Source organism: Notamacropus eugenii, chromosome 5 (genome assembly GCF_028372415.1).
Source record: "Notamacropus eugenii isolate mMacEug1 chromosome 5, mMacEug1.pri_v2, whole genome shotgun sequence".
In the NCBI taxonomy this organism is placed as follows: Eukaryota; Metazoa; Chordata; class Mammalia; order Diprotodontia; family Macropodidae; genus Notamacropus; species Notamacropus eugenii.
The window spans coordinates 8,961,808-8,987,795 of record NC_092876.1 but is presented as its reverse complement, the minus strand read 5'-3'; the positions used below and the strand labels follow the sequence as shown (position 1 = coordinate 8,987,795).

The following is a 25,988-nucleotide window of genomic DNA, read 5'->3' as shown; positions in this document are numbered from 1 at the left end:
CTGATTACAAACATTCGATGGAAATGCCAAGCCCCCAACACACCAGCCACACACACACACGCACTCGCACTCACACACACACACGGACAGGGATACATCCACACTGTCACCAAACTTGAAAATGGCCCTTCCCAACGCACCACTGGCACACTTATGTCATGTCAGGACGCCACACTCACAGGGAAGCTCCCTCACCTGAAATTCGGCCTTCCAGAAGTCTTTTCCCGCTTTTGCAGCACTTTAAAACTCTTTCCAGGAACCACTTGTGCTATTCACACTTTCTCTCTCTCTCTCTCTCTCTCTCTCTCTCTCTCTCTCTCTCTCTCTCTCTCTCTCTCTCTCTCTCTGTCTTTCTCTCTCTCTCTGTCTGTCTCTCTCTCTGTCTCTCTCGCTCTGTCTCTGTCTCTGTCTCTCTCTGTCTCTGTCTCTCTCTGTCTCTCTCTCTCTCTCTCTCTCTCTCTCTCCTCTCTCTCTCTCTCTCTCTCTCTCCCTCTCCCCCCCCCCCCCCGTCTCGCTCCCCCACCCCGTCCCGTGTCCTTTGGGTCGCGTGTTTGTCCCTGTCTCTGTGATACTCTGATTGTCTCTCTCCCTGTCTCTCTCCCTTTCCTCTAGTTCTTTCTCTCCTTGCTTCCACTGTCTACTACATTCCACACATTCCACAAGGTGCTTTGCACTTAGCTGCCTTTTCAAACTCGTTTGGCCCCCCCCCCACCCCCCTTGGACTTTCACTGCAAAGTACTCTCCAAACGAGGTACTTGTGTCTCTTTGTGGATGTTTGGTTTTCTGAATGGCGGCTGTCTTTGCTCTGGGGAGTTCGTTGTTCTGGCTTCCGTGTTTTCGTTTTCATTCGTTTCTTGCTTGGGAAAACGCCGTCATTCTTAGGATTACTTCCATGTCCAAGGCGGAGTGGCGGGCTGGCAGCTTGTGGAGCAGCAGCAAGGGTTTCTCGGTATTCCCTTTGTCAAGGTTTTGATGAGCTGCTGGAAGCTCTGACGTCACTCTGTGACTGGTGCTTCCTCAGCCTCTGTGCCCAGCTGGCCCAGATCCAAGTCACAGAGAACTACAGCCCCCATGTTATTAAACGGCAAATTCTTTGATCCAGCAAGGTAAAACCGCCAGTCCGTCATGTAACACAACTAAATTACACATGACCATACAAATACATTGGGAATGTCTTGATATATAAGGAAATCTTTTAATCATTGCATACTGCTTTTACCTGAAAGTTTTTTTTTATCCTATTCTCTCAATCACAATGAATCGCTTTGCTTTCCTTAAGTGCAGACACAGGCAAAGTGCACCCTTTCCCTCCCAACCACAGATTTTGAATATCTTGGAATGAATTTGCGTTTTCAATCCCAATAATGTGTATTTCTTTGCAGTGTTTTGGAAAATGTTCTTGCAGGTAGGTTGAACACTGGCTATATACAGTAAGTACAAAATATGCTGTCCCTGGAAGACAGAAATTCTGACCCCGTCATCTTTTCTTGTGTGTAGAAGGGAAGGAATGGGCTTCTCTCTCGCTCTCTCAACTCCTTTATGTTTTTTTCACTTTGTTTCCCTTTTCCCCCTGGTTTTCTGTTGTAGAAGAATGGAAAGAATGCCAACGATATGAGATCTTGGTGTGAATCACTGAGGTAAGGGGCAAGAAATTTTGACCATATGAAGTGTTTATGTGTGAGAGAGTGAGGGTTGTTATCCATTGGGTTTTGTACTATTGTCTATATGCTGTGCATGGGCACGTATTTATACGTTTATGTAATGTTGTATATTGTTTGTATGTATGCAGTTGCTGTGTTCCTGGGAATCTGCAACAATGTTTTCAAGTTTGCTGCCTGCTCTCTCTCTCTCTCTCTCTCTCTCTCTCTCTCTCTCTCTCTCTCTCTCTCTCTCTCTCTCTCTCTCTCTTTATCTCTCTCTCTTTCTCTCTCTCTCCTTTTCACCCATCATCTCTCCTTTATCAGCAATTGTTGAAATGATCCACTAATAATACCGCATACCACTTCTGATAAGCACATGACATTCATTGACTTTTCCCTAACATATTGCTTACAATGCCTGAAGAAATCCGTAATTTCTTTTATAATGGAGAAAACTTGTAATAATACTTTTCAATACAGGTATTATTCTTGGATAGTATTAGATGGTAACTAGGTTATATAAACAAGAATGAGTCGGAGTCTTAGAATACCAAAGATTTGAAGATAAGGGATAGAAAAAGCCAAACAATGTTCAATATATTACTTAATACAAAAAAATCATTTTTCCAATATCTTAAAATCCCACAGGGGTCCCTTGTTTGAGAATGAAAACCAATTCATCCTTAGGAAAGGCTCTGTTTCCTTCCTTTTTTCTGAAGAACTTTTTTTCTTAGTGATTGAAAGACATTACAAAATACAGACATAAGTTCTCGGCTTTGGCAGTGCCCCTAATATGTGATGCAGAGACATTGCCTGAACTTTTGACTTGAGATCTAGAGAAAAAAAAATGAAGTATTTCAAATCTTCAAGCACGTTACTGACATTCTGTTATTAGAGATTTCTTGATAAGATTTCACAACACTTTGGTTATCGGTAGAATTTAAATTGTTCTCTTGCTTTCCTTTTCTTCATATGGGCCCTGATCTTGATCATTTCTCTTTTCTGATTTCATTCACAAGAATGACTTTTCTGATCTTTAGTAGAGTGGATTTAAGTGATTTATGACTTAACGAGTCATTAATATTAGTTTTTGACAGGGTGAATTTGCTAAAGTTAAATACAAGATATCTTCCAATAAAATAGTTTGTTCTCAATATATTTTTGTGTGCAACCATTTACCATCATGTTGTCTACATCATTAGAATAAAAGGTTCCTGAAGGCAGAGAATATTTTTTCTATCTCCAGTATTTATCCTGGTGCCTAACACATCATACAAAAATGATTATTTCTTACAGATTGTGTGAACAGTTAATGTGAGATGGGTCCACAAAGGTAAATTATGCATAATAGATTCTTCAAAGTTCCTGACAGTGCAACCAGGATGATTGTTACCTAGAGCTAGAGGCTGGGAATTCTCCATGGAACAGTGGTATTTAGGAAAGATGAATTGATCTTGGAAGGAGAATCTGCAGCAGTAATGGTGATGATAATGTAATTTCCTTGAATAAAACACTCGGTTGTCACTATTTCACATATCATTTCTTGTTGTTCAGTCCTTTCAGCAATGTCCATCTCTTTATGACCCCATGTTTTCTGAAAATCAATGATCTCATCATTTGTAATGCAACAGTAGTATTCCATCAGAATTATACAGCTTTGGTTAGCCATTCCCAACTTGATGAGCATCCCAGCTTGCTCCAGGTGTTAAAATGATGAATGATTTATGCAAAAGTCCAGGAAGAAAAAGAAAATGCGATGACATATGATAACATATAATGGAGTCTATGATAAACACTGTCAATGTATTGAAGAAGGAGATGAATAAAATATAAGAGGAAGGAAGAAAGGAAGGAAATGGGAGAGGAAGGAAGGAAGACAGGAAGTACTAAGCACCTACTTAATGGGTGCCAGTGTCTACCTCCATACTAAGCCTTCTTCAGTAATATCTCATTTGTTCTTCAAAGCACTCTTCTGAGATAGGTGCTATTGTTACTGGTATTGGTGTGTATAGCAGAAACTATTGTAGAAGACAGGATGAGATAAGTGCAGAGGTCCAGGGATAAAAACAGTGTTATGAGAAATGAAAGACATTTTGCAGTGAGTTGAATCAGTCCTAGTGAACCTAAATTAGGGTTGGACCATGACTTCTTATAGGTGGAGGTGAATGCAAAGAGTTAGTGGCAGACAAGTGGGAGAGTATGGTCAAAACTGTAGAGATGATGGAAAAGAAGACAAGAATGATGCTAGGTGACTAATTCAATTATGAGAAAGTATCTTATATAAAGTGGACGTAGAAAGATAGGTGGGAGTCTGCTTGTGAATGGCTGTGAATGGTAGGTTATGAAATTACGCTTTAATCAGTAGGCAATGGGGAGCCAAAGATGATTTTTTACAGTGTCTATGACATCAGTATTATACTACTATTTATTTATTATCATATTATTAACTACACAGAAATTCACTTCTAATTTCTATCAGTAAGGATGCAGGGAAGAAGATTAATCATTAGGTTTAGGGGAAAGAGTTTGTTTGGCTCTTACTTGCCAGCTACTGGGGTTTTGGAAATTGGTCTTGTCCACCCTTATTTCTCTGAGAATAACCACACCTTGGTCAGCAATACTTGGACTCCTGTGTCTGCATGTAAACCCCATAGGACTAGGAGACAGAACTTGTGTCCCTCCCATATTCAAGGACCAAGTTTTGTCATCTGAGGGAGGCCTGGGCTGCCCTCACCTTGATGCCATAAATTATGGAGGGCAAAGAGCCACAGGCCTGGTAGACTGCAGGCATTCTTGGTATCACTTCACTTTCTGACCTTGTCACCCCTCATGGACTTCTTCTTGCTTCAACATCTGTCATTCCTGGAATCAACTCCCTCAGACTGTCAGATGCAGCTCCTGACACCCTCACTCAGATTCACTGCAGGGACGCTACTAAGGCATACACAAATTTCTGCAGCTGAAGAGGAGTCCCTGAGGCTTCCAGATCTCTTTTTTCCCCTGGGCCTGAGAAAAGGGAAGGAGCTTCCCAAACTAACTTCTCTATTTTTATTTTTTGCTTGGACTCAGGAACACAGGTGTAGAGACTTCAGGCAAGGATGATCCCTAGAGTCCCTCCATGCAAAAGATCAGTCCATATGGACTGAAGGCTAAAAGGGGTGGGAACCCAGCCATCCCCAATAACAGGAGCACTGAGAGTCACCTTTAAAATCTCCATAACTAGTCTTTTGCTCCTCCAGGATTGTCCTTGTCCTGGAAATGGACCTGACACACATGCTGTTGTGTTCTCTCAGGTATCAGGGACAGACAAGATTTGGGGCAGGGATTACAGACATTTTTTTTCTTGTAACAGGAAGCAGATCTACTGGAACATCAATAAAACAGCCATTATCTCCTGAGCCCTGCCTGTTCCTCAGCTCCTCACAGACTCAGGACTTAACTTGCTTATTATTCAGGATCCATTTTCACGATGCTTTCCCTTCTTTTCAGGACATTGCTCCTGTATTTGTCTCTCTCTCTCTCTGTTCAGGACAGACATGCTCCCTTGTTTCCAAAAAATCAATCATTACTTCTGCAGAGATGGAGACCTGAAAATTGGGGGATTTTTCTCCTTGTATTCGGTTGAAGTGGACAGTTTCACAGGCTTGGAACATCCTCAAAACACGTGTAATAATTTTCAGTAAGTGGTTGTGTTGTCATACTGTAGAGTCGAGTTTCTTCCTTGTGATTCTGAAATATGCTGACAGAGCCTGTGAGACTCACTACAATGTTTCCTCACTAATTTGTCTTTGACTTTCATTCACTTTACTTTATGCTATTTCCGCATTTCATGTGTATGTGTGTGTGAGAGATAGAGTCAGAGAGAGACAGAAAGAGACAGAGACAGATAGAGACACACAGAGAGACAGAGACAGAGGCACAGTAAGCTAGAAACAGAAAAAGAAATGGGGAGCCACAGAGCCAGACAGAGGCAAAAACTGAAAGAGAACGGGGAGGGAGAGAGAAACAGATTAGGAGAAGGGTTCCTTCTCCTTTGGCATTCCTCATCTCTGTAGCAGAGGGCTCTGGGATGAGGTAAAATAGAAGACTCTGCCCATATTTCCCAGAAGAAAGTAATTTGCAGTTTCTCAGGTATGAATCATTGCATCAGTTGAAATCAATAGATTATAGGATTTCATCCCTGTAACCACAAGTGAAAAGTGAACACAATTAAATAGTAACCTTCTCTGCTCCTAAGCAATATCCCTTCTTTTTGCTTATCTCTATTTGGAGAGATTGTTTCTGGAGGCACTGATATTTAAGGAGTGGCACCAATTGAAATAAAAGCAGCCCTCTAACATTCTATATCTCCTTTTAACTTTTTCTTATTTATGGTTGAAAGAGGCTAGCACAATGCGTTGTTCATATTGGGTGCTAATTAAATATTCATTGAGCAAATTCAACTCGATTTCAAAAGTATTTCTTAAGAATCCTGTATGGGCAAAGTATTAGGTAAGCACTGGGGAGTCAAAGCCACAACCCAAATAGTTTCTTCCCCAAGGCACTTCATGATGTCAGTGAATAAATTAATGTTGTAAATATCAGGCAAAGAGACCCATGTCTGTCTTCAAAAACAAATTGGAAACCAGTGACCAACATCCCTCTAGCCTCTCTAATCAGACCATACACTTTACCGAATTTCCATTTCATGGGAATAGATTCAACTTCTCATTAGATTCCCACACAAAGACATTCATATGGTTTACTACTGCAGCCCCTATTGGGAAAACAGAACACAGTCGGAAACTTGAAGTGACCCACTATAACTTAGCAACATCTCTATAGGAATTTATAACCCACATGTCTGAATAGTTGGCATTTCCCAGAGACTTTAATAGTATTTTCCTTTCTCCCTCTAAGAAATTTGGAGATTTTTATTTGCTAGCATGAATTCTTCAACAATGTCCCAATCAATGGAGCCTTAACCATTTTTTCTCATAATTTTTTATGTGTTCTATACTGAATTCAATAGTGATTTTTTAAAAGTCCCATACCTCACAAAATTTTATTGTTCAATCATTTCAGTTATGTCCAACTCTTTGTGACCACACTTGGAGTTTTCTTGGCAAAGATACTGAAGTGATTTGCTGTTTCCTTTTCCAGCTCATTTTACAGATGAAAAAACTGAGCCAAACAGGGTTAAGTGACTTGCCCAGGTTTATGCAATTAATATGTGTCTGAAGCTAGATCTGATCACACATCTTCCTGACTCTAGACTTGGCATGCTAGTCACTGTTTCACCTAGCAGCCTCTCAAAGAAAGGTAGACATATTGTTTTTATTACCATGTAAGCTATTGTAGTGAGAAGGATTTTGACTTACACATTTAATTGTGATCTGATTGCAAGCAATTGCCCGTTATAATATATAATATTTATGGAGGAAGTAAAAAAAATCAAGGGTACTTACATGGGATCACAAATTGTTATTATGTCTGAGCTATTTTGTACAAAGAGAGATAAGGATTGAGTACTCAGTTCTCTTGGACTATTAGTAACATTAATTTTATTTCTTTCTGCCAGAAGGATACTGATAATGACAAAATGGTTTACAAAAATCATTGAAAGGGACTAGGTGAGACCCAAACACTGGGAAGTGAATATCACTGCTCATTTTATACTGAAATGAAGGTGAGTTTAAAGATAGAATTATTCAAGGCAAGAAGGGGATGATATAAGATCCCAATTTTTTGGTTCCCCACTACTAAGATGTAAACTTGGTATAAGAGAGCACTCTCTGTGTCAGGGATGTGCTGGGTGACATACCAAGGACTGCTTTATTGGAATGAGACATTTCTAGATCTGTCAATGAATTCTCACTCTCAAAATGTGTCTGCTTCAAGAAAATCTAGGTTCATCCCCATAGAATTGCTTTCCCTGTGAGATGAAAGAGGAGAACCTATGCTGATGGGTATCCTGGGCAATGTTTGTACACAGTACAGTATTTTGGACAGTGTGAGGTGTGGGATCACTTGTAGGCAGAACTTATGACTTCTATATCCCTGTGAGGGAATGACGTGTTGCCTTCCTTCTCCTGTTCTCAATTCCTTTGTGGGTTTTCTCTGGGCTTCCCTTTCTTCTTTTTCCTGCTTATCTCTTCATTCACTGAGCAAGTTAAGAACAAGAACATTTGGTCGCTTGTACTGTTTATTTAGCATCTTTAAATGTTCCTTACTCCATAACTCTTCAGCTTCCCTACAGAAGTGTAAGATTAGTGACCAAGTCTAGGGTCACACAGCTAGCCTTTGGGTCCCTGAGATGTCCCCCCCGATTTCCTATTCATGCCTTTGCTTTTATTTTCTTTGAAAGACCTGGTATTTCCATGTCAACATCTGGATTTTTTTTTTTTTTTGAGAAATTGTGCTCCAGGTTGAGATCTTTGTTACAGCCTTTTATACAAAATTGTGGCAGCTACAAATATTTATATGATTGTGATTTTCTGTTGTAGAAGGAAAGGAGGAAGGCCTGGGGACAGAAGAGTCCTGCTTCTGAAGGCACTGAAGCAAGAATATTTGTGTGTCTGTATGTGCGAGAGAAAATATTACTTTTTAATTCACTGGATAAGCATGCCACTGCTGTCTGCTATGTGTGTGCACGTATTTATAGGCCTCTGAATTATTGTGTTTCTGTGCTACATTTTCACGAAACAACAAGAGTGTGTTTATACCTACCTTCCCCTTGTAATTCCCTCTATGTTGATCTCATTTCCCCCTTTTTTCAACCTTTTCTGTCCCCTAATTTTCCCTATAATCTCTTCTAATCACTAACTACTGGAATGTTCCTCTGATAATTGACTATTTCACTTGAATAAAACTATAACATTCATTGAATAAGTATAACATTCATTGAATTTCCTTTAGCAGATTATATGCCTGAAGAAATCATAGGGTTTTTTATAATGCTGATAATTTTCTAGTACTCATTTTAAGTAAGGAAATGGATTGTTTTTCCTGAAAGATATTGGGTGATACATAAAGTTATATAAGCCAGAGTGAGTATGGGTCTTTGAGCAGAAAATATTTGAAAATAAGAGATAGTTAAGCCATACTGGTTTCTAAGTATTACTTAATATAAAATGTAAGTTTCTTCACCTTCTTAATAGACATTGAATATCTCAAAAAGACCCTTTCCTTAAGATAGAAAATTGATGAATTCACAGGAAAATCTGCTTCCATTCATTTCCCACAAGTATTTTCTTCTTCAGTGATTCAAAGGTCTGGAAACTTTAGAGAGTAAGGACTTAAATTCTCTGAGTTGGCAGTGTCCCCAATATATGAACCTAAGAAAGACTTGGGTGCCAAAACTCTAGAGAAAAGAGAGAAGATCAAGGCGGAGAGGGTGAGCAACAGTGTCAAACCTTGCAGAGAGATTGAGAATGAGGCTGATGACTTCACAATAAATTCAATACATCTCCCTCTCCCTTAATTTTTTAGTCCACTCTTTCCCACTCATTACCTTCCTTCTCAAGCACTGTGCTTAATCAAACTGATCACTTTCATTGATATTCAGATAGTGTCAGTGGGACAGTCCTGGCTCAGTCAGAACACCTGTGTGATCTATATCAAGTTATTTCTCCACTGGGCTTCAGTTTCCACATCTGTAAAGGATAGGAGTCAGAGAAAAACACTTGTAAGTTCTTTTCCAATCATGAATGTATAGTCTCATGGTAGCAGAACAATTTCTAGAAAGTTCCTTCATGTTGCTTACCTCTATACCTTTGCTTATTCCATTTCTTCCACCTTTATTTCCTTCTTTGCCATTTCTTCTGACTGAAATCTTACCTATTCTCAGTCCAACTCAATGTTTTCTTCATGAAACCATATTTACTTTTTCTGTCACCAGATGATATTGCTTTCTTCTTTGAAATAATATTGATTTTTATCCCACTGATCAGGCACTTGTTTCATAGTGTCATTGTGTGTGATTTATCTGACTTTTAAATGTGACTCCAAGATTCAGTTTGCCTTGACCATATTTTATCTTTTACCATAGCAGAGACTTGAATGTGATAGCTTTTCAAGATTTGTTGCTGTTCATTCATGTCTTACTCTCACATCCCCGTTTTCCCAAGACACTGGAGTGCTTTGCTGTTTCTTTCTCCACTGAATTCAGGCCAACAGAGATTAAGTCACTGGCCTAGTGTTATACTGCTAGCAAGTATGTGAGGCTAGATTTGAACTCAGGTCTTTCTCACTCCAGGGTCAGCACTCTATCTACTGAGTCACCTAGTTGCATAAAAGATGTTCAATATACTGTATAGTTTTTAGACCTACAAGTGTATAGAATACTCAGGCAGACAATATAAGGATAATTCTCCTGAGAAATGACTCTTTATTCCAGAATTTGCAATAGGCTAGGAATTTAAAAGAAATGAATATGTAGAAGACAGGTATTGCTCTGTACTGGACAAACTGGTTGAACCATTCACCCTGGAAGATTAGTCTTTGTGATACAGCTGCAGTTCCTTTATTTGAAGCCCTTTGAGATAATTATGACCACCACAATCCCCACCTTGTTCCCTGACATTCTTCTCATTCTTTCACTGTAGGTTGATGCACAAAAATTATCAGCAGGTCTTGGCCCTAGTGTTTGCTGTGGAGGAAATCAACCAAAATCCCAACCTTCTACCTAACATGACCTTGGGATACCATCTCTATAACACCTACCACAGTGATGAGAGGACCTTGGAGAGCTCCTTGAAGTGGCTATCAGGCCAAAGTCCAACTATGCCTAATTTCATTTGCAGAGCTCAAGCTAAGTCAGTGGCTATCATCGGAGGAGGAACATCTGCATTATCTGTCCAGATGGGATCCTTACTAGAACTCTACAAGTTCCCACAGGTATGGTCTGTTGTACCTGGCATCTTTTCCCTCCTTTGGCAGATAAGGAAACTGATACGGAGAAGCTAATTCACTTGTCCAAAGTAATCCATATAGTAAATGGCAGGGCATGGACTCAAATCCAGGTTCTCTATCTGACTCCAAATTCAGTACTTGTTCCATGCAGCCATATTACTTGGTTTTCCAAAATCCCAGAGACTGTTTGTACCAGAGATGTGTTTGGGACTCAAGTCTCACCAATTCAATCCCATTGCTGCCTCCATTAGACAGAATTCCTTTTTTAAAAATCAATTTTTTTCTTAAGTTTCAAATCCTTTTCCTAACCTGACCCATTCCGCTTGTCAAGAAGGTGAGTAGTACAAAATCCATTACAAATATGGTCATTCAAGACAAATTTCTGCATTAGCCATGTTTCCCCAAAAAAGCAAGACATAGAGAGGGAAAAAATACAGTCTGCATTATTACTCCATCAGTTGATGTCTTACCATAGCTGTAAACAAAAGGTATCTGATATCATTTTGTTTTATATTGTGTTATGGTATGACCTGTAACACTCAGGTCATATTATCCATTCTTTTTACTTGCTCTGATATTAATACTATGTAGCATTTATACAGCACTCTAATGTTTAAAACACCCTTTCAAATTATGATTTCATTTTACCCTCACAATAATTTTGTAGGACAGGTAATATTACTATTATACAGATTAGGAAATTGTCACAGATGAATGTTAAATGAATTATTTAGAGTCATAAAACTAATGATCTGAAGCCAAATGTGGACTCAGGTCCCCATGACTCTAGGGTCAATTCCCTATCCACTGTGCTGCCTAGCTACTTCATATGGTGGAAGATGTTTGTCAGAACTTTATTTCTGCTCAATTGCCCTCTTTTCTTTCCATTTTTATCAAATAAGGTATTTTTCCCCAAGTAACTTCTGTTCCCCATTCCATTGTGCATTGGAATATTGAATTTCTTGGTTTTTTTCCTTATCCTGTGCATTCCAAGGACCTTTCTTTCTCTTTGTCAAACTATACTAAATAGTTTTAATGAACATTGCTTTACAATAATATTACTTGAGTTCTGGATGTGTTATTTTCCTTTTAATGCCTCTCCCCCTACAAACTGTCTTTAATATTGTAAATTTAAATGTTTTATTCCTTCAAATGGTTGTTATTATTATATTATCCTGCTCTTTATACTGCACACTTGGCAACTGAATTTGTAAATCACTAAATATAACAATTAAGTATTATCATCACTTTTTATAATATTGGTATAGCTCAACTAGGTGAAATGAATATCCTTCCACTTTCATCCTTCTTTCTTCCTTTAAAATACTTTGTAATTATACATCTGGAACAGGTCTTGGTAACTAACCAATCTACAAGTCTTTATTAAGTCCTCACTGTGTACCAGAAATAGCATTAGTTGCCAGACATACAAATACGAAGAATATAACAAGATCTATTGATCTATTGTGCATTCTAATAGGACAAGAACATGTAAAAATGAATCATAATTACAGTGAATAAACAGAAATACGTATGACGTAGTAAGTATGAGTCATTTTAAGAGGGGAGTTGCTAGTAGCTGGGAATATCAGCAAAGGTTTCCTGTGGAAAATACTACTGGATCTCAGTTTTCTGAGTAAAGATGTACTATATGAAGCAGAGGTGAGGAGAGAGTGCATTCTAGGCATGTAGCATAGCTGATGCAAAGGCATGGCCACCAGAGATAGAGTGCCATGTGTGAGGATCAAAAAGAAGGCCAATTTGGCTGTGAGGATAAAAATTGTCCAAACTACAATAAGGGAAACTGAGGCAGAGTTCTGAACAAATGTCACTGTATTAAATAGTCCACGGTCTCTTCTAATGAAGTGAATCTCAGATTTTCCTCATGATCTGAGATGCTCCCTCCTTCAAGGATCTTATTTTTATAGGATTACTTGCATAAACATTAAAGAACAGCTATACCAAATACAGAATAACTTCACTGGTTGATATGTGATATTTAGGCTAAAATAAACAAAGCAATTACCAGGGTCACAAGTTGGGCGAAGTAAGGAATATCTCCACTGGCTAGGTAGTCATAAGTTGGTTAAAAGATGAATACCTGCTTATGTTGGCCAAGAGAGAACTGTCAAGATGTACAAAAATAATTTGGGGGGGACTTTCCATGTAGTTGTTCTTCGCCACACTGGGCATGATCACCATGACAAGGAAAAACAAGAGTGAATGGCCTCTATCCAGTTTCCTATGATTACACAAGTGATCTTTCCATCTGGAGTTCACAGTTCTGGGGACAGAAGTTACATCAAATTGATACTGATTTGAAAGTAGGGGGTATTCAATGATGAATCACCTTCCTTATAGGTGAATTGCAGAATGCATAAGAGGAAGTAATGTTCACTAAGAGTGGGAAAATAAGTTTGGTTCATTCAAAATTATTTTTAAAGCAAAACAAAGGATTTCATGCTAGAGTTCACAGGAAGCAATTCGATTATGAGTAGAGAAATAACACGGTAAAAATTGCATTTAAGGGAAATTACCTTGGCAGCTGCGTGCAGGATACACTGGAGTAGCATAACACTTGAGAGACAGGGAGATGAATGAGGGAATTGTTGCAATGATCAAGGGGAAAAGTGATAAAATCCTGAGCCAAGATGACTGATATGTGAATGGAGAGGAATCAAATCTTAGATGTGTTGTGAAATTATTCATGTGTATTTGACAACTGATTGGATATGTCAGTTGAGAGAGAGTGAGGAATTGGGGATAATACTGAAGTCATGAATCTGATACAGTAAGAATGGTGGTGACTTCAAAAGAAATAGGAAATACTTGAAGAGGTCAGTGTTTAGGGGAAAGGTGTCAAACTCACCAGTCAGTTACTCATTAAACAAGCACTTTTTAAGAGTTTGCCATGTGCCAGTCACTGTCTAAGGGTCTAAGTGCTGAATGAACCAAGACAAAGATTCAATTTTGAAGGCATTGAGTTTAGAATGTCTTCAGGATATCCCTTTTCAAATGTTTAATAAATAGTTGGTGATGCAGGCCTGGTGGTCAGCCAACAAAATGGAGCTGGTTGTGTAGGTTTAAGAAGGATATTAGTAGAAGGAGAAGAGAAGGGGACCTAGACCAGATCATTGAGGAGCCACATTTAGTTAAGAGGTGAGATAGGGATGATAAACCATAAAATGAGATTGAAAAGGATCACTCATATAGGTAGGAGAGATTTGTGTCATGAAAACCAACGGAGGACAGGGTTTGTGGAAGGAGAAGGTGGTTTACCATGTCAAAGGTAGAAGATAAGTCAAGGAGGACTTGGTCTGAGAAAAGATTATCAGATTTGGCAATTAGGAGATTATTGACAATTTTGAAGAGTTAGTTGAGTGACTAAGTAGGAAGCCAAATTGCAAAGAGTTGGAGTTAGTGAAAGGAGAGAAAGTAGAGACAATGAGTACAAAAGGATTTTTTGTCTCTCACATTTTAATTGTCTCCCATATATTTTGTGAACTCAGAAGTTATTCTAATGGGGCCTTCATTTCTATTGTTTCCTTTTGGATTTGCTATTGCTGTGTACATAATCTGTGGTGTATGTGTGTGTGTATTAACTTTATCAGTTATTATGTTATTGAACCTATTAATTATTTCTTCCTGTTTCTTTACAACCCTCTGGAATTTACTCTGTATATATTCATGCTGTAAGTAAACAGAGATAAGTCTATCTTCTTTTTCTCACTGTTTTTATTATTTCCCTTTTCACTGCTATTGTAATGTAATCATAACCCAGGGGTATGAGACACTTTTCTAATTAGTGAGGATCAATGCCCCACACATATGTGAAGAGTCCATGAAATTAAGAGAAAAGAGAGCCTCACTCTGAGGGGGATGTACTGATATATTGATATACAGCTTTCCTTTCCACATCATGGGGATTAAGGGAGGGAGGCCCCATAATTTGGAAAAGCCCCATAAGATGTTTTGGCCCTCCCTTTGTACCAGAGGTGTCTTCTGGCTTTGAGAACTTCTTTCTTTGCTTCCTTGATGTTATGCAACAATATACATACATTTTTATGAATTTCTGAGTTTCTAAATTTTTTTCTGGGTTATCTGCGGACCCTCGTGTGTTGTCTGAACCTTCTGCAAAACTCCCCCAAAGTTCCCATTTAATTTCTTATGACAATCACTGACATATGGATACTATGATGGTGAAAGTTGTAATGTGGAAGGCATTACTGTACTATTCTCCTTTGTGCTGCACAGAATTAGACAAAAAATTAGTATAGAGGTACTCTAATTTGCTCCCTCAAACTATGGTTTATATTATTTCCAGAACAATGTCAAATAACAGTAATAAAATACGACATCCTAACATTTTGTTGGCATTTTTTATCACTTGTGTTTCACTTTTTATGACCCCACTTGGGGTTTTCCTCGCAAAGATAATGGACTGGTTTGCCATGTCCTTCCCAGTTCGTTTTGCAGATGAGTAGACTGAGGAAAAAAGGGTTAAGTCATTTCCACAAGATCACACAATTAAGTGACTGAGGTCAGATTTGAACTCACGAAATAATTCTTCCTGACTCCAGGTCCCACACTCTATCATTCCACCTACTTGCCCTGGATGGAGATTCTCATTTTACTCTTGTATTTATTGTGAAAGTTTTCCATATTTCTCCACTGAAAATTATGTAAGCCTTTGCTGTGACATAAGTACTATACATCGTATTAAAAGTGGTCCTATTATTGGCAAGTATGTTTTAACATAAAAGATTATTTTACTTCACCAAAGGCTCTTTTCTCTACTGATTCGCATAATCATGTACTCTGAGATGTTTTAATTTCCAATTTTACCAATTCTGTTAATGGTTTTCTTAATGTTGAACTATTCTTTCAACTTTTGTTCATGAATAATCATTTTTTCTATATGTATAGGTTTTAAAATAAATGTACTGAATATGAAAACAAAGAAACTGAGGACTTATACGAAAGTGTGGTTGTCCTTGAGTGGACTGAAAGTTTTGTGAGTACTAAAATTTAGAATTCTTTTTTATTTGATTCATTCAGCATTTCTTAAATTCCTCCTATGTTTCAGGAACTTCAGTTGAGACATTTGAGAGAGCAGATTAGAGTACCTCTATGCTAATTTTGTGTCTAATTCTGTGCAGCACAAAGGAGAAAAGTACGGTAATACCTTTCACATCACAACTCTCACCCTCATGGTTTCCATATATCAAATGTTATAAATCTCTTCATCTCTTAGGTTGCTTCTATTATGTTGGGGGAAAACAACAGGTACAAAGATAATCAGATGCAAAATACAGGCAAAATAATTACCAAGTATTTATTTTAGAGGCAGAGCAAGTTCAAACAATTGAAGTAATCTTTAAAAGGCAAACTAGAAGTTGATAAAAGATGAGTCTTAAATGGAACCAAAAATTTCAAGAGGCACAAGTGAAAAAGGAAGCAATGTCCAGTCGTGGGAGATAATCTATCGGAAGGTACAGAGATGAAAGTTAGAATTCCATGTATGGAGAAAAGTCAGTTAGAAAACAGAATATTTTTCTCTAAGTTTTTTAATATTTCACTTTTTAACAGCATGAGGCACAAGAACATTTAAAAATTCATCTTTTATAAGACTGAAAGTTCTCTATAGGGCTTGCTGATGTAATAAACCAGCATTCTTGAAATTTCCATAAGATTTTGCATTCTGAGCAACACCCTTGTCCACAGGTTGAAGTAATAATGTAGCAAAAGCATGCATGATGATGGTAAAAAGAATATTATACTCCATTTGAATAATTGCTAAAATCATCTGAAAGAGTAAATCTGTTGTCAGGTAAATTCATGTATCCAAAATGTTTCTGATTCTTTACAACAAGTATGAAATTATGAAACAAGTAAAGAAAACCAGTTAAACCTGGAAAGATATAGAGCCAAATTGCAAAGGGCTCTAAATGCTCGACCCCCGAAAAGCATTTACTTCATTCTGAAGGAAATACCGAGCCACTGAATAATGTTAGGGGACGGTGGCATAGCTTGTTGCTCTAGAAATTTCATTTTTTTACTTTAATATTATATTTTTCCCAAATACATGAAAAAACTATGCTAATGTTCTTTTCTTTTTCAAATCTTGAGTTCCAAATTCTCCTCCTCCTTCCCTCATTAAGAAGGCAAGCAATCTCACATAGGTTATGAAAGTGTAGTCATTGAAAATACACTTAGGAATATCAATTTGTTATCAGTCAGGAGGATGGATTAAGGAGAGGAGCGATAGTATACAGAACGAACAATTAAGGTGCTTTAATAGTTCATGGGAAATGTGATTGGGGAGAGATTTAGCGCATTCATTCATTAATTCATTCAATAAATATTTCTAAAATACCTATTATGTGCCAGAGAATATGTTAAGACCTACTGATGCAAAAGAGGCAAAAGAAAGTTCCTTTCCTCAAGAAGTTCAAAATCCGGTGCGAAAGGCCGGAGACAAATATGTACAAACAAACTTTATAAAGGATAAATCTGCTGTTGTTCAGTTGTTTCAGTAATCTTTGACTCTTAGTAACCCCACTTGAGGTTTTCTTCACAAAGATACCGGAGTGGTTTGTCATTTCCTTCTCCAGTTCATTTTACAGGTAAAGAACTAAAGCTGACTTGCCCAGGGTTACATAACTAGTAAGAGTCTGAAGTCAGATTAGAACTCACAAAGATGAGTCTCCCTGACTCTTGACCCAGAACTCTATCTTCTGTGCTACCTATGAGCCCATACAGCATAAATAGGACATTATTAAAAGAGCCACTAGAATTAAGAGGAATTAGAAAAGGCTTTCTATAGAAGCAACTATGGTTGGGACTTGAAGGAAGCCAGGGAAGTTGGTAGGCAAAGATGAATAGGGAACGCTTGCCAGACATAGGAAACAGTGAGAAAAAATCAGAGTCAAGACACAGAATGTCTTTTTCATGGACCAGCAAGAGGTGAGTGTCACTAGATCAAAAGAGGGCATGTTAGAGAGTAAGTTTATAAGAAGACTGAAAATGTAGGTGGGTACCAGGACATAAAGGACTTTGAGTGACAAGAATTTTGTATTTGATTCTGGAGGTGATAGGGAACCACTAGAAGTTACTTTGCATCAGACATGAAGTTTGTTATTTTAGTGGCTGAAGGGAGAATGGATTGGAGCAGGGAGAGACTTGTGGAAGACAAATCCCACCAGCAGTTATTACAATCATTCGATCATGAGGAGAAAAATGCCTGTACCAAAGTAGTGGTAGCATCAGAGGAAGAAAGAAATGTATTTAAGAGATGCTGCAAAGGTGAAATCAACAGGCCTTGACAATAGTTTGGATTTGAGGGACAGGAGGGTTCAGAGATAATGGCATTGTCTGTGACACACATGTTTTGAGCTGATGGAGCTGGGAGTTTGTTATTGGCCTCTACAAGGAAAGGTAGGAGGGGGATATGTAGAGGGTAAAGATAATGAATTCTGTTTTGGATATGTTGAATTTAAAATGTCCACTGTACATCCAGACTGAGATGTCTGAAAGGCAGTTGGTGATGAGAGATGTAGGTCAGCAGAAAAGTTCAGGTAGAATAGGTAGATTTGAGCATGTCATGACAGAGATGGTAATGAAATCCATGGGAACAGATGAGATCACTAAGAGGAGTTACACAGTGGAAGAAGAGAAGACGGCTTAAGACAGAACCTTGTAGGACACATAGTTAGAGGGCATGATCTGAATGAAGATATAGCAAAGGAAACTAAGAAGGAGTGGTCATCTAGGTAAGAGGAGGACCAAGTTAGTAGTATCCTGAAGACCTAGAGAGAAGAAAGTATCAAGGAGTAGAGGGTGATCAACAGATCAGACAGGTTGAAAAGAGTCAGAGCTGAGAAAAGATCATTAGACTTGGAAACTAAGAGATCACTAGTAACTTTGGAAAGAATAATTTCAGTGGAATGATAATATCAGAATGCAAACTGCAAGATGCTAAGCAAAGAGTGAGAACAAAGTAGAGGAACTAATTGTAGACAGCCTTTTCAAGTGTAGCCTGGCAGAAAAGCTATCGGATAATACTTATTGAGGTTGGAAAGATCAAACAAAGCTTGGTTTGTTTGTTGTTGTTTTTGAGGATGGAGGAGACATGACCATGTTTGTAAGTAGTCAGAAATGAGCCACTAGAGACGGAGAGACTGAAAACAAATGAGAGAGTGAGGATGATGGAGGAGGCAGTTTGGTGGAGGAGATGGGATGGAATAGGTTTGCTTGAGCACATAGAGCACTTAGCCTTGGTAAGGAGTGAGGTAACTTCCTTATGTGCAATAGGCGCGAAGGAGGAAAATAGTGCCAGACTACAGATGAGTCATAGGAGGCAAGGAAGAGGTAAGAAGATGAAGGTCATGGTGAATGGTCCCATTTTTTTGGATAAAATATGAGGCAACATTCTCAGTTAAGAGGGTGGAGAAGGGAGAAACACAGGAATTTTGCAGAGTAATCAAAAGGTTTGAAGACTTGTGGTGGAGAGTGGAATAGTGAATTAATAAGACAAGTGTAACATAAATCTGTAGTGGACGGTCAGAATACTGTGATTTTCTCCACTTTCATTCCATAGTATGTATGCAGCAGTGAATGTGGTGAAAAGTGAGAGTGATCCAAGGCTGAAGTTAGGTAGGGTGCAATTGTTGAAAAGAAGAGAAGTGCAGAGTTAAAATGGTTCACTAAGGGATTGAGACAAGGGAAAAGAGAGTGGCTAGTGCAGGGAAAATAGCGTGGAAAAGAGGTAAGGGGTCAAGGGATTGGAGCACGCAGTGCAGATTCACATACTTACTATGCAAGAAGGGGACAGATGCAGAGATAGAATTGAAAACACATGGCAACCGGATGAATATGAGATTTCTAGAAAAAAAGGAATAGTAAAAAATACTAAAACAACTGAGAATTACTCTGAGGGTGGAACCTAGGTATGGTCTTCTTAGCATCACTTTATTTTTAGTGTGTATTTTTTCATCTCAGAGCATATACTTCCATAAGTTTTATGCAGTTCATTTTTCTACCTTCATTCTTCTATTTTAGAATCCTGATTCTGGTTATTGGTGGAAACTTTCCATAGACAGTTTAAGCGTTATTTTTCTCTTGGTATTTCTAGCTGTTGTTTTATGCTGCAGGAATAAAGAACTTGGCTTTGATTCTGTTTCTCTCCTCCTCACTCTGTAACATCTTGAATCAGTCACAATTCCCCTACAATGCAAAACAGCTAATTTTCATTGTTTAAAAAGCAGTGATTAAACCACAAAAATTAGTGTTCTTATTGAATGATTTTCTGTTTTTAAGTTCAACCTCTAAAATTATTTATATGTTCCTATTTGAATCTCATTTTTAGCCTTATGATCACCACTCATTTCTGTCTTAAACCAAGCGTAGTAAAAATGATACTTTCACTGAATAAATCAGTTCAGATGCCAAATAAAGAAGAACATAAATTAGAAAGTTGAGAAGGTAAAGACTAGGAGAAGTACTGGTTGATGTGCACAGAACCATAAAAATGTCTCTTTAATACTTGTCCTTTAGGGGATCTCAGAAAGGGATAACTATTGGGATAATTAGAAGATTTAGAAGATAACTAGATCAAGAGGCACTTGATCAGTACCTCATGAACTTACAGAATTTTTCTCCAGGGGAAGATTTGCGAACTTTGCGATACATTGTACTACTAGACAGAAAGTACTACTAGACTTTCACCAGCACCACTTTCATGGAATTCAAAATAACACACACTCTTTTTTCATTCAGATCACCTATGGTCCATTTGATCCTCTCCTGAATGACAAGGTCCAATTTCCTTCCCGTTATCAGATGGCTCCTAGGGACTCCTTTCTCTCTGTGGGCATAATTCAGCTACTATTCTATTTTGGATGGACCTGGGTGGGGCTGATTTCCACAGATGACATGAGAGGAGAAAAATTCCTTTTGAACACTGCAGAAGAGATGTCCAGGAGTAATATCTGTGTGGCCTTCATAGAAAAGATCCCTGTGAGTGAGAGTCGTCAAGATGAATCTCATGTATCTTTCATGCCCATCATCAGCCAAAGTAATCATCATTCATGGAGATGCAGATTCACTCATGATCCTGAGAAATTCTATTACTTTATCACCTTTGAAATTGTGGATCATCACATCTGACTTGGATATTACTCTGAGAGCCCGTTATCATGATAGCTATGCTTTTCATGGTGCTCTAGTATTTAAACACCAGATTAGTGACGTTCTTGGTTTTTCTCATTTTCTCAAGAGTGTTAACCCTGTTAAATACCCAGAGGACATTTTCCTGAAGAACTTTTGGCATTCCACTTTCAATTGCCCAGATGAGTCTGCAAAACTGGAGGAAGGGCAATGTTCACCAAATGCTTCACTGGCAGATCTGCCTCTAGACTATTTTGACATGACCATGTCTAGCTTGAGTTACTCTATCTACAATTCTGTGTATGCTGTGGCCTGGGCCCTCCATGAAATGTTCCTGATGAGAATAGAAATGGGATTTGAGGGACATGGAGAAAATTTCACACTTCAGCCCTGGCAGGTAACATTCCCTCTAAATCACCCTCACAGTCAGTCAGTTAGTCAGTATATCAGCATATACTAAGCATTTACTATGTATTTGACATTGTGGGATGCCCTGGAAATACAAAGAAAGGCAAAAACCGTCCCTTCCCTAAGGAGTATACATTCTACTGAGTAAGATGACATGCAAATAACTTGGAACACAGGATATATTTACAAATATATGTTAATATCTGCATATATATTTACATTCATATGTGCACATATACATATATTTACGTGTACATGCATATATGCGCATATATACATATACATATATTTATATGTAGGGAGAGGGGACGAAAGAGATAAATGGAGACAAAGAATAAATGAAGGTAATCTGAAAGGGACCCAACATTATGAGGGGAGGGCCAGAAAGTACCTCCTACAGCACGTGGAATTTGAGTCTTGAAGGAAGCCAGGGAAGATGAGAGGAGTGAGGTGGCAGCGCAATGGTGATGTGGAAGACAGCCAGTGCAAACGCGTGGATGTGAGATGAGGTGGTATGCTTGAGGAATTGCAAGAGGGCCAGTGTAACTGGATCACAGAGAATGTGGGGCAAATGAAGGTGTAAGAAAGCTCCCTAGGTAGGAAGGAATTGGATTATGAGGAACTTTAAATGCCAGAGGATGTTATCCTGGATCCTGGAGGTGATAGGGACCCAGTGCAGCCACTAGCTGCTTCTGATGAGTGGAAAATCCTTGAACTTAAGATCTATGTCATTTTTCTCTTCATATTAATATCATTTAGCACACAGTAGGTGTTTAGCAAATTCTTGCTGAATGAGTGAGTCGTGGTAGACTCTATGTAGATAGAACCTGATAAGCTGTGAATGAAGAGAAGTATTTTAAGAAGTAGAATAGAAGACAACATATTGCAGCCATGAGGGGTAGCTTATAAAAATGCAGAGGTAGAAAGTGGGGTATTGAATTCCAAGAAAAGCAAACAGTTTATTTTTCTGGAATGGAGAGTGTATGGAGAAAAGCACATAATGATATGAGCACAACAACCTATTTATGATTTCTTTATACATTAGTCAATGACAATTTGATGGAAAATTTTTTTCTTTTCTGTATGGTCCTCACTTCCCACATTTCTGCATTAACTAAGGACTAAGAATGCTTGACCTTACCTCTCAAATGTGGACATCCCACTTAAGTAGTCAGTTCCTTTCATCAAAATGATATAAGTTTTCAAAGTTGGGTTCTGAGAATACAAAGACCTAAATGAACCAGCCCCTGCCCTCAAGGAGCTTATTCTACTTCTTATATATGAAGTGCTTGTTGGATAAGTATGATGTGTACTTATAGCCATAATGGTCATATAAGCAGTAATAATTGCAGCATACATTATCATCTTTTGCTACTCAAGAGCTGAATTTTCCCATTAATTTTATAAATTCTAGTGTATTTATCCTCTGGATAAATGTCAATTTGTTTATTAAAAATTCACAACCAAATTGTTAAGTTTCCCCATATATCCAACTCAAGCCCTTCCTCTTCACTCAAGATCCCCTCCAAAAAGTGCTGCCTCCATTTTCTTAGTCTGGTATTCCATTTCTTGAGCTATAAACTTTTAAAAGTGTCTTCATTTTTTTTTAAAGTGTCTTCAGTGAGATAAAGAAGTCTCCCTGCTGCCCGAGTTAGAATATGCGATGAAGTTTCACGATTATATATTCATCATCTTTCTCAAAAATAATATGACAAACACAATCACTTACAGAATCTGCTTTATTTTCAGTGAATATTCCACCATAATATTGCTTTGGAAACTCCATACCATCGTCTTACTGGTAACTAATAATTGCATCAAGGGCAGCTAGGTGGCATAGTGGAGTCAGGAAGACTCATCTTCCTGCCTTCAAATACCAGCTAAGACACTTTCTACCTGTCACAAAAAGTCAGACACGACTGACATGACTGAGAGACAATAGGTGGTGCAGTTGATAGGGTGCACAGCTTGGAATCAGGAAAACCTGAGTTCAAATACAGCCTTGGCCACTTGGTATGTTTCTATGGGCAAGTCACTTAATCCTGCTTGCTTCAGTTTCCTCATCTGTAAAATGAGCTGGAGAAGGAAAGGACAAATCACTCTGGCATCTTTGTCAAAAAAAACCCAAATAGCATTTTTAAGAGTTGGACTCAAGTGAAGTAACTGAACAAAACAAAATTCAGTATTGTATATTGTCCCCACTATCCATTTCTGTAAAGGTGAGAAGTGAATATAAAAGCTTTTCTTCTAAGGTAACCTTTTGCCCCTTTACAATGATGAGCGCAATAATTGTGATCAAAGGATCGTAAGGTTCAATAATGCTTAATGTACTCTATGCAAACCAGTGTTTGGAACTCTAACAATATGACAACATTTCCAAAACTATGTGGATCTCTGAATTTTCCTACTAGAGATAGCTTCTCAGAAAGCAGATTATTAAACCCAAACCCTACTTTTAAAGGCTATGACATAGCTCATAACCTGAGGTTCCAGCAACTTGACACATCTAGCACAGAACATTATACAAAGTTGTCTAACATTTTACATGAAAAACAACGTATCTTATGAAAAAGAAAGATTATATTAATGAATTTCCTTCACTACTCTCACATCTTGGTTTTGGGCCCACACCACTATCAGGGAGTAGGGAGTGACTGAGATTTCTCTTCCCATGTAGCACCACTCCTTTCTGAAGAACATCCAGTTTAATAATAACGCTGGGGACCAGGTGATCTTGGATGGGCAAAGAAACCCTGTGGCTAAATATGATATCATGAATTACTTGACCTTCAAGCAAAATGAAATTTTTGTGAAAGTTGGGCAGTTTGTTCCCAAAAGTCAGCTGGATCAAAACTTCACTATTTCTGAGAATTCAATCATATGGGGTATTTCACAGGTCTGTAAATACTTGAGCGCCTATTTTTCATTTCCAGTCACAAGAATAATTCTTAACCATTTGAAATTATCTACTAGTCACATAAATGAAATGGCTTTCTCCTTTAATTTATTTATTTTTTATTCACAGTAAGCAAAGAGCCAATCAAGCAAATATTTCAAATAATTTGTTATGTGCCAAAGTATCCAATTAATGCAAGACATATATGATAAATAAACTATATATTGTTTTATTATGAAATATTATGCTTTATTATGGATGATATATAATAGTATATATATCATATAGATGACATATAATGTGTATATTATTTATGATAACATAGTATTATTATATTACATATGAGTATAGCATTGAGTATTTTGTATATAAAAGAGGATGATGATGGAGTGTGTATGTATGTGTGTGTGTATACAATCGTACATACCTGGAAAGTACACTGCTAAGGTAAGCATACTTAACAAGATACTCCGTTACCATCAATTAATCTATCTATATAGCACTGATTTTTCTGAACATGTAAATAATACATAATTGTTGAAACTCTTCTGTAAAATATTTTCTTAGCCATCACCAAAGTAGCATCATTTACTTTCAGAGAGCAGTGAATCTTCCCCCTTATGGTTACAAGTCACTCATGATTTTTACTTTGCTTATTGCTCAGACCACTCCAGAATCTGTGTGCAATGAGAGCTGTGGTTCTGGATTCAGGAAGCTATCCTGTGAAGGGAAGCCTGCCTGCTGTTTTGACTGTGTGCAGTGTCCAGAGGAGGAAATTTCTAATCAGAAAGGTAAGTGTCTAAAAATTATTATCCCCAAATCCCAGATAACTCTCCTTCACAAGAATAGGGCAACAGACTTTGGCAAAGAACCTTTGTCAGGTTTTTGCAGTCACATCCTACTCATGAGAACATTACTCCATGGGGCCTACATATTATACCTAACTTATGGGTAGGCAACAGGCAAAATGAAATTTTAAAAAAGCAACCCAGAGTAATATACAACTGTGAAGAATGAGCCCAAAGATTTTGTGAGCCTTTGTAAAAGGGAAGCAAATCTGTTTCATGATGGGGTGTTAGTCGAGGGAAAATTTGGTAGCCTTTTGATGGGACACACTGAAAAGATTCTCCAAGGAGAATTCTCAGTCAAGGATTTTCCAGGTTTGTAGGGATCAACTGGAAAACAATATTTGATTTTTTGTTTTATTTTTGTTTTAATCTGAAAATAATCAATTTTCTGTTTGTTCCTTTTTCAAGTCTGATCAGATTTTTTGCTAATTTACATTTATTTCAATAAACATTAATACATATTGATTTATTAAATTCACTATAAGTATGCACGATATGGATATTCCATCTTTAGAGCCTTGGTGCCTAGAAATGCAAATCAGATCCACTCAGAGGACTCCTAGTTAAAGGAGAACTACATGATAGAAGAACCAAGGATATTGAGAGGATTCTAAAATATTGAATACTTTTGGGAGATGTAAAGTAGTAAATGATATAAAGAGAAAGAAGTATTTATTTTCTATGAATTGCTTAAGGATCTGGACTTAAACTCCTGATAGGGTAGAATTTTTCTAAAGCACTTGGACATGGATTTCCAGGCCTTTCTTTTTAAAATAAATTTCTTTTTCATTTTTGACATCACCATACTCTCCCCAGTGTCCCATTCTCTCCCAGCGAGTCATCCCATATGACATATTATTTTTAAGGGGTGCAAAATCAGCACAAGTGAAGGATATATTGTAAAATCTGAAAACATGTAATGTATAACACCTATATCCCTCCCTTCCCTTTAAGGAGTGAGTTGAAGGTGTCTTCTCCCATCTCTTCAACTGAGTTATGGAGTTATTCCCTGTTGGGGTCCCCTAGACCATTTACAGGAACCCTTAACCCAGACCTAAGGCTCTTGTCCGGCAAGAGGCCTTGATCTAGTGAGTAATGAGATGAGGCGGGAGACAAAGGTGGTGAAGACTCCAGTTT

General features: G+C 38.0%; 1 protein-coding gene across 1 annotated transcript in view; it reads left to right on the top strand.

Annotated features, from left to right (window-relative positions):
* Window positions 1-4,844: 4,844 nt before the first annotated feature.
* The window catches only part of LOC140503274 (vomeronasal type-2 receptor 26-like), a 32,011-nt gene continuing 10,867 nt past the window's right edge, over window positions 4,845-25,988 (top strand). The window contains 6 exon segments of the mRNA XM_072607103.1: window positions 4,845-5,319; window positions 10,226-10,517; window positions 20,310-20,590; window positions 20,592-21,096; window positions 23,785-24,003; window positions 24,668-24,794. Of these exon segments, the coding sequence (XP_072463204.1) occupies window positions 5,177-5,319; window positions 10,226-10,517; window positions 20,310-20,590; window positions 20,592-21,096; window positions 23,785-24,003; window positions 24,668-24,794 (1,567 nt within the window). The 5' untranslated portion in view covers window positions 4,845-5,176.